General features: G+C 56.5%; 1 protein-coding gene across 1 annotated transcript in view; it reads left to right on the forward strand.

Moving 5' to 3' along the window:
* The first annotated feature begins 3,413 nt into the window (after window positions 1-3,413).
* CPAMD8 (C3 and PZP like alpha-2-macroglobulin domain containing 8) overlaps window positions 3,414-13,487 on the forward strand; it is a 97,262-nt gene continuing 87,188 nt past the window's right edge. The window contains 3 exon segments of the mRNA XM_087443060.1: window positions 3,414-3,596; window positions 7,331-7,482; window positions 9,050-9,072. Of these exon segments, the coding sequence (XP_087299186.1) occupies window positions 3,511-3,596; window positions 7,331-7,482; window positions 9,050-9,072 (261 nt within the window). The 5' untranslated portion in view covers window positions 3,414-3,510.

Below are 13,487 nucleotides of genomic sequence, written 5' to 3' on the forward strand. Positions count from 1 at the left end.
GCCAGCTCTGCCTTGATGTGACATTCCTAAAAGTGCTGGCGCTCTGCAAATTAGCACCAGCCACAGGGCTTATGGGAAAACGGGGTCAGAGCACATTAAAAAAAGATGGCACCTACTAAAAGTAGTGTCGTTGTACACAGGTTAAATGGCTAAGAATGATGTGAATCCTACAGCACACCTGGCACTTGGCCTTGGAAAAGACCTGAGGTTCACGTGCGCACATGGGTGTGGGAGGGTTGCGGCCTGTGCGTCACTGAGAGGTGCTCAGAGGACCAGGACTTTGTCACCCCAGATGAGTGGGCAGGTGGGCAGCTCCTAACACATGAGAGAGCGCATAGATGTTGAGGGCTGTGTGTGCAGGGGGCTGTGTATTCCCACGAGGCCCAGGTCAGTCAGGTGCAGTTTTCCACTTTCACCCAGTGTTTCTTGCAGACCAAATCCTGCATAAGCAACACCACGTTTGATCTCATGCTCAAATCCTTCCCTAATGTATCCATCATGTCGGAACAAATTTCTGTTTTCAAAACAGGCTTTAGAGCAGAATTGACTGTACTCCTTCCACAGCCATCTTCAAGCTACCAGCAGGAAGTCACTACATGTGATGTGGGAAGAGATGTGTGTCATTATAGAGTCTTTTCACCATCGGATACAAAAGTCAGGGATACCCTCAAGGCACAGAGAATAGTAAGATGTAGTGAAATAATAAGGAAATATAATGTTTTGAGTACTTATTGCTTTTGTTTTTAACATCATATATTTCATTGCAAGTTTGTATAACAATTTTCATCAACGCCCTGTTAACCACTGGCTCGCTCACACAGCTGCTGGAAATGTATCAGCTGACTCTTCCCCAGTGCTCCTCTCTGCAGCTCAGGGGGCCAGTGAGCATGTCTACATGTGGGTACTGAGTACTCACTGCAGCCAGGGGCCCGGGAGTCCACCAGTCAACGGGGCTCACGCCCCAGGGAAGACAGCAGGTGTGCCTGGGATGATAAGATCATGGCCCTGAGGGGCTGGCCCCGTGGCTTAGCAGTTAAGTGCGTGCGCTCCGCTACTGGCAGCCCAGGTTCAGGTCCCAGGTGTGCACCGACGCACTGCTTCTCCGGCCATGCTGAGGCGGTGTCCCACATACAGCAACTATGACATACAACTATCTAGTGGGGCTTTGGGGGAAAAAAAGGAGGAGGATTGGCAATAGATGTTAGCTCAGAGCTGGTCTTCCTCAGCAAAAAAAAGAGGAGAATTGGCATGGATGTTAGCTCAGGGCTGATCTTCCTCACACACACACACAAAAAAGATCATGGCCCTGGTATTGGGCATCATGGAGAGAGTCAAACTGAGTGATGAGGGCATGGTGGTGTTCTGTTCGCCTCCTATCCACCCCATTAGTGAGGGAGGGATCCCCCACTCTAAATAGTACGAGATGGCCAAACACACGACACCCGACACTGGTCAGGTGAGATGGACAGGAGTTCATTAGTCACATATACTCACAGCCCTGGGGAGGAGGACGCAGCTCACCACGCAGGGCCACATGGATGTTGCCCTGGGGAGTGAAGAGCCTGGGGCTGTGGGAGGCAGGCTTTGTAGTAAAAAGAGGGTGAGATGCCGCCTGGTTTGAGGATGTGATTGACTGTTTGAATAATAAGGAGGTGAGATCTGTTAGGCTGAGGACTGGCTGGGCTGCAGCTGGTCTGGCTGATGGTGAAACTAGGCAGGTGGGGAACAGCCTCTTCTGCTGGGTGGGTGCTATCTGGTGAGAGCAGGGAACTCACAGTTAGGCTTTTGGGTACCTGTAAAGGCAGCACTTGAGCTCTGAGGCCTTATTATACAGGCAGTCAGGGAAAGGGGGGCAGTGGAGCTCCCCCTGAAGTGGAGAAGGCCAGCCTTGTGATGCCAGGAGGAAGAGCATCCCAGGCAGAGGTGACAGCTGGCACCTCAACTGGAGGGGTGGTGGTGGTGGGTGGGGTCCATGGAACCATGGAGGCCAGAGTGGCCAGAGCCCAGTGGACGAGGGAGTAGGCAGAGCAGCAGGAGGCTGGTTCACGGCTGGAAAGTGGAGCCCGATTTGTGGATAAGCAGTGGGAGGGGCTGGTCAGGGCTGGCGTGCATGAGGAGGGTTATACTAGGTGCTCCTGCTTGGTGCCCCTGTGGACTGGCATTGGAGGCTGGCAACTCCTCCTGGTCTCTCAGCATGGCTGCTGCCCCTGCTGCCCCCCAATCCACTCTGGCTCCTGCACAGTCCCCTCCCTCACCTGCTATGGCACCTGGTGCTCACTGGGTGGCCAGGGCTTGGCCCAAAGCCTGTGGAAGGGGCTGGTGGGGGAGGCCGCCTGAAGAACTCACTGAGTCTGGGAGCAGGGAGAGTGTGAGGGAAGCTTCCAGAAGAAACGGGGTTGGAGAGGCAAAGGAGGAGGGCAGAGGGGCAGAGTCTGAGCAAAGGCAGGCAGCAGGCTTGGTATAGGGTGTCCAAGGAACTAGGGGGAGGTGCAGTACGCAGGGCAGCCCAAAGTTTGGAGCTGGTCCCAATAATCGGGGAGTCCCGTGGATTGGGGCAGGAGGGTGGTGTGGTCAGCACCAGAGTTTTAAAGAAGGGCCCTGGTAGCTGGAGGGTCCTCACTAGAGGGGCCAATGGAGCCAGTTGTGGGGGATGCTGGAGGGAGGGGGGACAGGACTTGGACATGACATAGAAAGGAGGTGCCCCCACCAGAGGACCCACAACAGCCAGGCCATCGCTGAGTTAGGGACAGTGGGAGGGGCAGGAGGGGGCACCCTGCCCTGGGAGAGGAAGGGGTATCTGCCCACCTCTGCCACATGTGAGAAGGGAAGGGAAGCCCAGCGAGGGAGGGGCCAGGGACCTGGGGGCAGCTGCGGGCCTGGAAAGTTCACCCCCGGGCCAGCCTCAGTTTCCCCAAAGGGCTCGCTCCTCAGGCCACGTACACTGTACAGGTCGCCAGGTCCAGGCTGGGGCGGCAAAGGGGTGGTCACAGTACGCCCTGCGGGCTGTGGGTGATGGCCGTGCGCTCGCAGCACCCCGGGGAGGGGCGGGTCCAGGGAGGGGGCCGCTAGCGAGGCGGGCAGGGCGGATGGGGGGACAGTCCAGGGAAGGGTGGTTCAGGTGAGGATGCGGGGCCAGGGTTGGCGGAAGGGGGGCGCAGATCGGGTTGAGGAGGGAGAAGGGGATGGGCGGGGTCTGAGGGTGCATGCGGGCAGGCGGCGGGGGCGGGGTCCCGGGAGGGAGTGGGGAGAGTTTGTGGAGGCAGGAATCCCGGAAAGGGAGCGGGGGCGGGGCGGGCGGCGGGGAGGGCGGGTCCGGGGAGGGGGCTGGCCCCGGGCTGCCCCAGCCTGGCCCGGCGCGGAGCGGGGCGCTTGGCGCCGGGCGCAAGGCGCAGGGGCTGCGAACACAGGGCCCCCGGCGGCGCCGCGGGGACGGCCGCGCTCGGACCCCGACCCTGCCCCGGCCCCGGCCCGGCACCCTCCCCGGGCGCGGTGCCCCCGCGGAGCCGGAAAATGTGGGGCGCCCTGCTCGGGCCGCTGCTGCGGCTCCTGCTGCTGTCGCCGCAGGAAGGGGTGCGCGCCGCGCAGCCGCAGGCCCCGTGAGTAGTCCCGGGAGAGAGAGGAGGCCGGCCGCCTTCTCGGGGTGGGGGTCGCGGGCACTGGCTCAGAGACATGCAGCGACCTGTTCAAGGCCACACAGCCTCCGCGCTGGGCAGGACCTTGAGTCTTGCCCCAGACCCCCACGGGTCCGACTGGGAAGGGGGCACCCTGAGGCTTCAGAAGTGGCCCCTTGGCGGTATAGGGACTCCCCAGAGCTAAGGCTACTAGGCCACCTCTACCCCCACCTCGCCCCCGTGGGGTGATCGGGGCTGTCGGCTTGGGTGGCGATTTCGAGTTGTCCGTGGCATGAAGGTAAGAGGTGCGTGTCTTGGCTGAGAAGTGGGAGGAGAGACCTACCATTCCGTTTTCCTTGGCAGGGGGTGGGGTGTGGGGGGGAGGAAATGATTGTTTTGTTTCCACATTTTTCTTGAAGTTTGCTTACAGAGCTTCTGACAGGTTGTCACCATGATGGGGTGAATTAACTAGCTGCTTAGGAGAATTTCCCATGAGGTGGCTTCATGGGGAATATTTCCAGACCTGCCAAGTTCGGGGGAACCCTGCAGGGCTGTGGGTTCGCGGGGCGGCCTCCAGCTGCTCACGCTCAGCGCTCTAGTCCAGCTGGCCTTTAGGAGCCTTGTTCAAGAAACCCTCGTTTAGGAGTTCCCAGAAAACAGGTCCACAGTGGGCTGAGGTGGGTGGCGTCGCTGCTCCTTTTGGATCACAGTTTAAAAAGTAAGACTATCCTGTGCTTCGAGCAATGTGTTCACCTCCCCTGGGCCTTGTGAAATTAGAACCCGATGATAAACTTTTGTCCTGATGCTTTCAAAGCTGGCATTGCTTAGAGTCTGGGTTCTCAGCCAGGGGATGATTTTTCTCTCCCTGGGGTCACTCAGCAATTCGGGAGATGTTTTGGGTCGTCACATCTAAGGAGAGGCAGTGCTTCTGGAATCTACCGGGTGGAGGCCAAGGATGCTGCTAAACATCCTGCCGGGCACAGGTCAGCCCCATCTGAAAGCCTGACCTGGCCCTCGGGGAGAGACCCCGCCTTATAAGGACCGAGTCCAGAGTCCCTGTGTTGCAGAGTGTTGAACGTTCTCAGGCAGGTTTGCCTGTGACGAAAATCATCTTGGGATCTTACCCACTGTTGAGTGGAATGGAATCCCCATGCTGGGAGACACACATTGCCAGCCTGGGGTTCCAGATTAGCCGGCCTCTAGGCAGACCTGTGGTCCATCAGCCCAAAGGAGCCCGTTTTAGGAATAGCTCCGGGTACCCACCTCTGGGACTTGTGTGGTTTCCGTGTGAGGGATCCCTGAGACCAGAAAGCAGTGTGGATTTGCGCACTGTTGTAAGACCAGTACTGTCTACACTTGACCAACACCGCCTTCCTCTGGTTGGGACCTTCCAAGACAAAGGATGAGAAGCCAGTGTCAACCCAGATGTCGGGGTGCATGGGGTTGACAGTGATTGGCTGGCATGCACGCCAACAGCTGCGGCTCCGGAATGGCAGGGAAGGCGAATTTGGTTCCGTCCGGTTCTCTGGGCCTTTGGGTGAAGATGCCGACTCAGATCTGGATAGGGTTTTACAAGGTGACCAAGGAAAATGAACACGTGGATTGTGTGTTTCCCCAGAAGCTCTAACACACTCAGCACGTGCTATGTGGGAGGCCCTGGGGGTCAGCGGGAAGCCATATGGAAAGATTCTGTCCTAAAGGAGGTCCTGCTCCCACGCTGCAGAGGGACAGGCCACATGGGAGCCCAGAGGCGTTGTGTACTCAGGTCGGTGTTGGGGTTAGGACACAGCCCGAACTTGGGGTGATTGTGTGCTCCAGATAGTACGATTACGTACTCAGGATTGTTGCACGCTCTGTGCACTGCTGGGGCCAGACACTGTACAAGGTTCCCCAGGGTCACTGCACCCTCTGGTCGGTGCTGGAGCCGGACACCGCCATCACGTAGGGAGCAAGAGTCTGCCCGTGCTCTAGACGGTACACGCCCATCCCAGCGTCGCTGTTCGCTCCGTTTGCTGTTGGAGTCGGACAGAGCGCTTAGGACACTGGGTCGGTAATGTTCTGGTCAGTGCTGGATCCAGACAGAACATCCGTGAGACCCGGGGTCACTGCCTGCTCCAGACGGAGCAGTGACATACCCGGGCATGGGTGCGCGCCCTGTGCGTGGCTGAGGCCAGACACCGCACTAGGAACCGGTCATTGCAGGCACTTGTGCTGGTGTCCGACAGGAGATAGGGCCTCAGGGTCGTTCCTAGTGCCGCTCGTTGCTGGATCTGGCCAATGCACCTACGAAACGCGGGTCTCCGCACGCCTTCATCAGTGCTGGAGGCATGAGTCAGTGGTCTGTCCCCGGTGTCCTTGAGGCTCTGGTCAGTCCTGGGGTTGGACAGTCTCCGTGGGAAGGCGGCGTCCGTGAACTCTGGTCATTGTTCAAGCCGGACAGAGCACGGCGGGCTCCTAGGGTCAGTGCTGCGGCTGGGCGATGCCCAGGAACCCATTGTGTCTTTTGAAACACCAGATTGTTCCTGAAGTTGTAATGAAGTTCAGTTTACCAATGATTTCTGCGATGGATCATGCTTTTAGTATCTTATCCATGAAATCTTGGCCTAACCTATGATTATGTTTCCCTCTGTCCTTTTATAGTTTCACATTTAGATCTCTGACCGTCTTAGAGTTCGTCTTAGCATATGGTGTGCAGTAAAGGTATAAATTCCTCCCTTTGCGTGTGGACATGGGGTTGTCCCAGAGAGGATCTGAGAGGTGGAAGTCTCTCCTATCCTATCTCAGTGTCTGGCCGAGGTTTCTCCTCTTGCCTGTTTCCTTTGGTGCCTGCGGTTCTGCACGGTTGGAACGGGGGTGCCTTTGCACTGGACGTTGCATTGTGAGTGGGTTGAGTGGTTATGGATGAGCCCTTGTGACTTTCCACGGGAGGCTGCGGAATATGGGGGGCCGCAGCTCGGGGGGGAGGACCTAGGCCTTCGGGTCAGGTGCCCTGCGGGCGCCCTGGGCCCTCTCCCGCCTGGCTGTGTGACCTGGCGCATGTTCCTTCTCCTTCTGCAAGGTCAGCTATCCCGTCTGGAAAGCGGGATAATGACACTTCTCTTCCAGAAGTGTCTTCACAGTCACACTGACGATTTTCAGAGAGGGCTGTTGTGATTCCATTGTTCACCCAGCTTTTCCTGTTTCGGGCCGTTTTGTTTGTTTTCGGGATTTTGTTCTTAAAATTAATGCTGCAGGAAGCTCCTCGCTTCTTTCCACTGGGTTCTGGAGTCTGGCCAAATCCTGGTCTCTCACTGACTTGGGCCCATGACCTGGCTTCTCCAGGGCTTCCCTTCTGACTCTGTAGGTGGGAGACATTAGCACTTCTCGCAGGTGGCCGTGAGGCTGCAGTGGGATCCTGCCGGTTCCTCAGCCTGCAGGGGACAGTGTTTTAGACTATGGGTGCGGCATGTACACAGGTGGCAGAAGGAGGCGAGGAAAAGGGCCAGAGACCAGAATGCAGAGATCTCAGGGGGTGTGGTGCTGGGCGGATCCAGAGAGGCTGGATTCTTATCTAATTGGGGGTTTCAGAGGGGAAGAAGCCCATCTGTGGTCTCCAGGGGCTCCCAGGTCTGCGAGGGACACAGAGGCATAAAGTGACAATGCCATTAGGGTGTGGCGGGTGGCAATGAGGCCGGTGGGTCCGAAAGGCCCGGCCTTCCCCGCGCTGTCCTCTCCTGCAGGGACTATCTGATCACCGCACCCTTGGTCTTCTGCTCTGGAGTGGAGGAAGTCATCAGCGTGACCGTCTTTAATGCCCCAAGAGAAGTCACGGTCCAGGCTCAGCTGGTGGCTCGGGGTGAGGCAGTGGCATGGAACCAGGGAGCCGTCCTGGGTAGGTCCCTGGGTGCCTGATCAGGGCGTCCTCTCCCTTTGCAAAGTGGCCCTCAGGGCTTGGCAGTCTGGGCACGTCTTGGCTTCCCTCCCACCCCACCTCTCCAGAACCCCCGCAGGGAAGGGGGGCAGGCCGCGTTCTCTCTGTTTTACAGATGGAGAGAGTAAGGCCCAGGAGGGGCAGCCACTGCCCCGCCTGGGAAATCCTCGGCAGCCCAGGTTCTGTGGGTGCAGGTCTGGATGGAGTCAGACACCCTGCCATGTCAGCTTTGGCTGAGGTGGGACGGGGCCCAGAGGGAATCTCATGACCATTTCAGACCTTTCCTTGAGCTTCTGTCACCCCTGTGGTGTTGACCCTGACCTGGGCTCAGGGCCGGCCTGTCACTGAGTGAGCTCAGGCCTAGCCAGCCTCTCCCCTGCTCTCCTTGGTCAACTGCAGGTCACAATAGTGCTGGCCTCCGGGACTCAGGTGGCGAGAGCAGGGCCCTGCCTCGGGGCCTGTACTCTGCGGGGCAGGCAACTCAGTCCTCATGCAGAGTGTGATGCGGCCGCAGGAGACAGAGAGATGATGGCGGGGCGTCAAGGCCAGCGAGGCAGCACCTGTCCCCTGGGAGACAGGGAGAGGCTGGCCCAGAGTGGGCACTAGGAGAGGAGCTCAGGTGGGCAGGAGGAGTGCAGGGGTCCCGAAACCCACATCAGGTTGGCTTCCACAGCAGAGAGTTTATGGGCTCTCGTTACTAGAAAAGTCCACTGGCATCACTGACCCATCTCCCAGCCCCATGTCTGCATGGGCCTGTGTCTCCCCAAACCTCAGAGGGAGTGCCAGGTTCCCAGGATCTCTGGGAAAAGCCCCAGGATTCCCTCTGATTGGCCCCATGTGCTCAACCCTGAACCAATCACTGTGACCAGGGGAAGGCCTTTGTAGATTTGCCCAGAGCCCCAAGAGAGATGGGCAAAGCCCCACCAAACCTCATGAACTGTGAACTGGGCAGGTGGCTCCCCCAAGGAAATTGGGGTTCTGCTGGCAGGAGATGGGGGAATGGACACTGGGAGGCAAAAACAGTAGATCCTAATCAAGTCTTGGAGGCCAGAGAGCCTGGACAGGTGTCAGAATGGCAAATGATTCAGTTTGGGTAGAAGAGAGAGGGGATGGGAGACTAGTTAGATCCACTGAAGTGAGGTCCACTGGGGACCTCAGTCGCTTCTTCTTTCTCTCCACCCTTCCCCTTGTTCCTTTCCCCTCGAGTTTTCTCTTTGCTCCCCTCACAGCTTACCTTGGTCAGGGGCCGGGGATGAAGTGAATTAAGTATGCAGGCCAGCCAACTTTCCCCTGAATAGCTCAGCTTTGTCCATCCTCTCCGGCCTTCAGCTCTTGCCAGCTCGGAGGAAACCTCTCACTTCTGCCAATCCCGGCCCGGCCCAGATCGGACCAGCGTGACCCAGGATGTGTGTTTGGCTACAGAAAATCCCTCTGGGTTGAGAAAGCCCCTGTTTGTAAGGCTGTAGCTCAGGGAGGCAGGAAGGCACAGCTCCCAATTTAACTGTTTTCATTTTTTTTCATGTTTTAGATAAAGGGACACTCAAACTCAAGGTAAGCTATGAATTTTTAGAGTCATAAACCCTACCTTGGAAATAAAGAATTGAACTGGAATGGAACAAGAGAAGTTGCATGTATTTTGAGAAAAATCATTAGCAGTGACATAAAAAAATGAATGATGAAGAAAAGTTTAGAAAAGGAAAAAACTCATCCATAATCCCACACTTTTCACTTTTTCTTCTTTCCTGTAAATCCTTGTCCACATAAAGACATTTTCTTTCATAGTTGCGATTAAAGGGTGTTTCCTGCTATTTTCTCTTAACACGTTGATGGACGCACTTCCATGTCTCTGTCTCTGTAACTGTAATTTGCATCCTGTTGAAAACAGCATCCTATCACACATCTTTGTACACTAATTTATTAACCCTCCCACCTCGTAGGTGGTTGGATTTTTTCAAGATTGTTTTCAGGGTTTTGATAATGTACTCTGAAAGCTGTGGGCGTCTGTGGGCATGAAGCTGTCCTCGCATTCTGGATGCCTGCTGTAGGCTGAACACCCCGAGGGAGGAGTTATGGGGTCAGGACCCAGGCCTCTCACTGGACCCTGCTTTGTCTTAGCAGACGCTGCAGTGCGCACGCACGGCACCCCCGTGGTACGTTAGAGACCTCACTTCCCCGAATCCTTGCTGGCATCGGATATTGTGATTTTAAAATTATTTTACGTACCAAACTACACTGTAGGTGATTCTCTGACGTGGGTTTTTAAGTTGGAGGCTTTGGATTTCAAGAGGTTCGCAAGGCGTGAAATTGTAGGCGTTTCTGGGTTAGCTGTTCCTTAACTTTTACTGGGTGCTCAAGAGAGTCCCTGAGTGAAGGGGCTGAATGGAGAATCGTTCTAAACCCTCCTGCGCCTTCCCCAGGATCCGAGTGAAGTCTGCGGGGCTCCTCCTCCGAGGGGTGGGTCATTAGTGCCTACGTGCTGTGGGACAGAGGTCTTCCTGCTCTCTTGTCAGTGGTGGGACCCTTTCTCTAAGGTGGCAGTTCCTACTTGGGAGGGATGTGTCGTGTCCCCCCGGCCCAGGATGTTTGGCAGCATCTGGAGACATTTCTGGTTGTCACGACTGGGGTGGGGGTGCTTCTGGCGTCTGGTGGGTGGAGGCCGGGGTGCTGCTTGGCACCCCGCAGTGAGGGGACGCCCCCGCAGAGTGAGCGGTCCTGAATGTCAGTGACGCTGGGGTTGAGGACGCTGCTCTGTGGAGCTGTGGTGTGGGCGTCAGACAAGGGCGTAGCTGCTCCTGGGGCGCAGGAACCCCCCCCCCACACCCACTCCCTGGCCCTGCCTGACCTGCGAGCTTCAGGTACACGTTTTGGAAGCCAGTGCTATGGGGACCCAGCGTTGGCATTGGCTGCCGTGTGTGGGCCCTGCGCAGTCTGAGCCTCATCCTTTTCATGTGTGCAGCAAGGATGCTGATTAGAGGCCCTTGGTGGATCTTTCTAGAAAGCATACCTAAAACCTCACGATGGCTTGTTTTATTCTGATTTTTCAGACTTACCAGTGCATCTGTGTAACAAATGTCTCTTAAGCGTCTCTTAAGTCCCGAGCACGAAGTTGGACATGCTCCCTGCTCTCTCAGCCACCAGCCTTGTTGGTAGTGGGTGAGGGGTACGTCAGGCAGGAAAACCCCAATTACATAAATGTGGCCACCTCAGAGAGTAGTAAATATTCTACTTTATTTTAAAATTTGTCAGAGAAAGGGAAAGAGCGTTGAGGGGGCCACATTTTATATGGCAGGGAGGGCCCCTCTGAGCTGAGACCAGAAGGAACCAACATGCAGGCATCTGGGGGAAAGGCATTCCAGACAGAGGGAACAGCCAGTGCAAAGGCCCTGGGACAAGAAGGAGGACGAGAGAGGCAGCCAGTGGCCTGGAGAGGAGCCAGCCAGGAGCTCCTGGAAACAGTGGCAGGGAGACTTCCAAGCCGTGGCATCAGCCCTCACCTGAACTCCTCTGCCTGGCATAGCTTCCATCTGGGAAGGCATCCTGACACCTCTTGCCACCACCCGTGGGTGACTGCTGTGTGTCCCATGCCCCTCGTACTGTACTCATGACCACTTATCAGCACGACAGCGCATCCCTGTGTTACAGAAGAGCACCTGGAGCCTCTGAGGGTCCAGCACATCTGATTGCTTCTCTCTCGGCACACTCGGTGGATGCCCACAGAACCCCGAAGTCTGGGACCCATGCCCAAAGCTGAGGGACCTCCCTGGCCTGGCGGGGCAGGGCACTGGCATTATCCGGGGTGGGGGACAGGCCCGTGGTAGAACTGGCACCTCCAGACAGCCTTCCCTGGAGGAGGGGGCCCAGGGAGCCTCTTCCTGTAGTCGGGCCGCAGGCCCCCCGCCTTCGCTCTTGGTCTCCGGGGACACCGACTTTTCCTGGCCGCCTCCCTGACGAGCCTGTCATGTCTCCCCTGCTTGGATCTCGGCGCCTGAGTCCTTGGCTGTCACTGATGTTAAAGGAGCAAATGTGGGTCCTTGAGGTGGGGCTGGGGATCAGCTCAGTCTAGAACCTTCCGGAAAGACCTCGGAGGGCCGGCAGGTGCAGGACCAGGTAGGACTGCCGCTTTGTGCTGAGGAGACTTGGTTGGAAATGGCAGCTCTGCAGCCTTGGTGACCTGGGGTGAGTCACTTCATGTCCCCAAAGGCCACGACTGGGGACTCAGCACCTCCCAGCACCTGGTGCTGTGGACCCCCCAGGAGGAGGGGACCAGCCACGCTGACCTCCAGCCTCTAATCCTCCGCTGCCTCCCCGAGAGTGGGCCCTGTTCTCCCCAGCCCGGACACTGTGAACAGAGGGAGGCAGAGGGAGCCCAGCGCGGGTTCGTGGTTGGTTTTTCCTAGTCTTCACTCCCTGTGGGAGGCAACGCCTTCCTTGGAAAGGGGTGAAGTTCTTCTGGGGGCTGCAATTTGGGGCCTCCTTTCTGTTCTCAGGGGCGGCCCCTTGTCTCCCAGCACCTCTGGCCCCAGCACACGGTCCTCCACCGCCCCTACCAGCTCCCTCCTACCTGTCCAGGCCCCTTCTCCTGGCTGCCTGGAATCTTTTCCTCCTTGAACAAAGGTCTCTGGCCTATGCTAAGAGGTTTCCAGAAACAGGGGCAGGTAAGGATTTTTGGATTGGAGTAGGGGTGAGGTTTAGCCTCAGATTGGTCCTGAGGATAAATTGCACTCAGGAGCTACCCACAGGCCTGAGAAGCCCCACCCTGAGAGTGGTGGGCAGGCAGGGCCCCTCTGATGCTGTTCAGAGCAGACAGGAGGAGGCGGCTGGAGGGAGGGAGGGTCCTGGCACACCCCCACCTCATCTGTGAAATGGGTATGGTGGCCTGATAATTCAACAAAACTTAGCGTGGTTGTTTGCTGTGATGTGACGAGGGTCTTTTCACATCTCGGGGGACCACGTGGGTGGATGCTGACAAATGAGTCCCCGGGAGAGGAACACCCCACATTTGGATGGTCTTCAGGACGGGTGGTATGTGTAGCTCCCCGTGTGAACTGCTGATCGTGTAATGTGCACCCGCCAGGCGCACAGGGGTGGCCACGAGTGTTGCTGTCCTGGCACAGGGTCACGTCCGGGGAGGTGTGACTTGTTGGCGTTCATCATGAAAGGAGCCTCTGTAGTTATGACCCACATGCGTGGGTGTTCTGCTTCTCGCTCTCAAAAAACCAGAGGGAATTATATAGGATAGGTTCCATTCCCTGAATGTTGGAAATTTTGCCCTAAAAAAGCTTGAACTCCAGGGTGGATCCTTAAGACTCTGCAGTAGCTTTTGTTTTTTCCATCTATGTGGCAAAAAATAATTTTTTGTTTACTACTTTAACCATTTTAAAGTGGACAAATCAATGGCATTTAGCACATTCACAATGTTGTGCAACGATTACTTCTATCTAGTTCCAGAGCATTTTCATCACCCCAAAAGGAGACCCCGTTCCCAAGAGCAGTCACTCCCCATCCCCCTCCCCCAACCCCTGACAACCACCAATCTGCTTCTGTCTCTATGGATTTGCCTGTTCTGGACGGTTCACATAGATGGATCATACAATACATATGTGCGGTGTTTACAAAGCATAGAGGCACATAGATCATGTGTGTATCCTGTGTGTGTATATATGGTATATATACATATACGTATATGCGCTGTCAGCCCTGGAGGTCTAGTGGTTAAGATTCGGCATTCTCATGGCTGAGGTCCGGGTTTGTGTCCCGGTCAGGGAACCACACTGCCCGTCTGTTGGTTGTCATACTGTGGCGGCTGCGTGTGGCTGTGATGCTGAAAGCTATGCCACCGGGATTTCACATACCAGCAGGGTCCCCCGTGGTGGACAGGTTTCAGCGGAGCTTCCAGAATAGACAGACTAGGAAGAAGGACCTGGCCAGCCACTTAACGAAGAAATTGGCCATGAAAACCCTATGAA

The sequence above is a fragment of the Ceratotherium simum genome, chromosome 18 (assembly GCF_057802395.1).
Source record: "Ceratotherium simum simum isolate JZ-2026a chromosome 18, ASM5780239v1, whole genome shotgun sequence".
Lineage (NCBI taxonomy): Eukaryota > Metazoa > Chordata > Mammalia > Perissodactyla > Rhinocerotidae > Ceratotherium > Ceratotherium simum.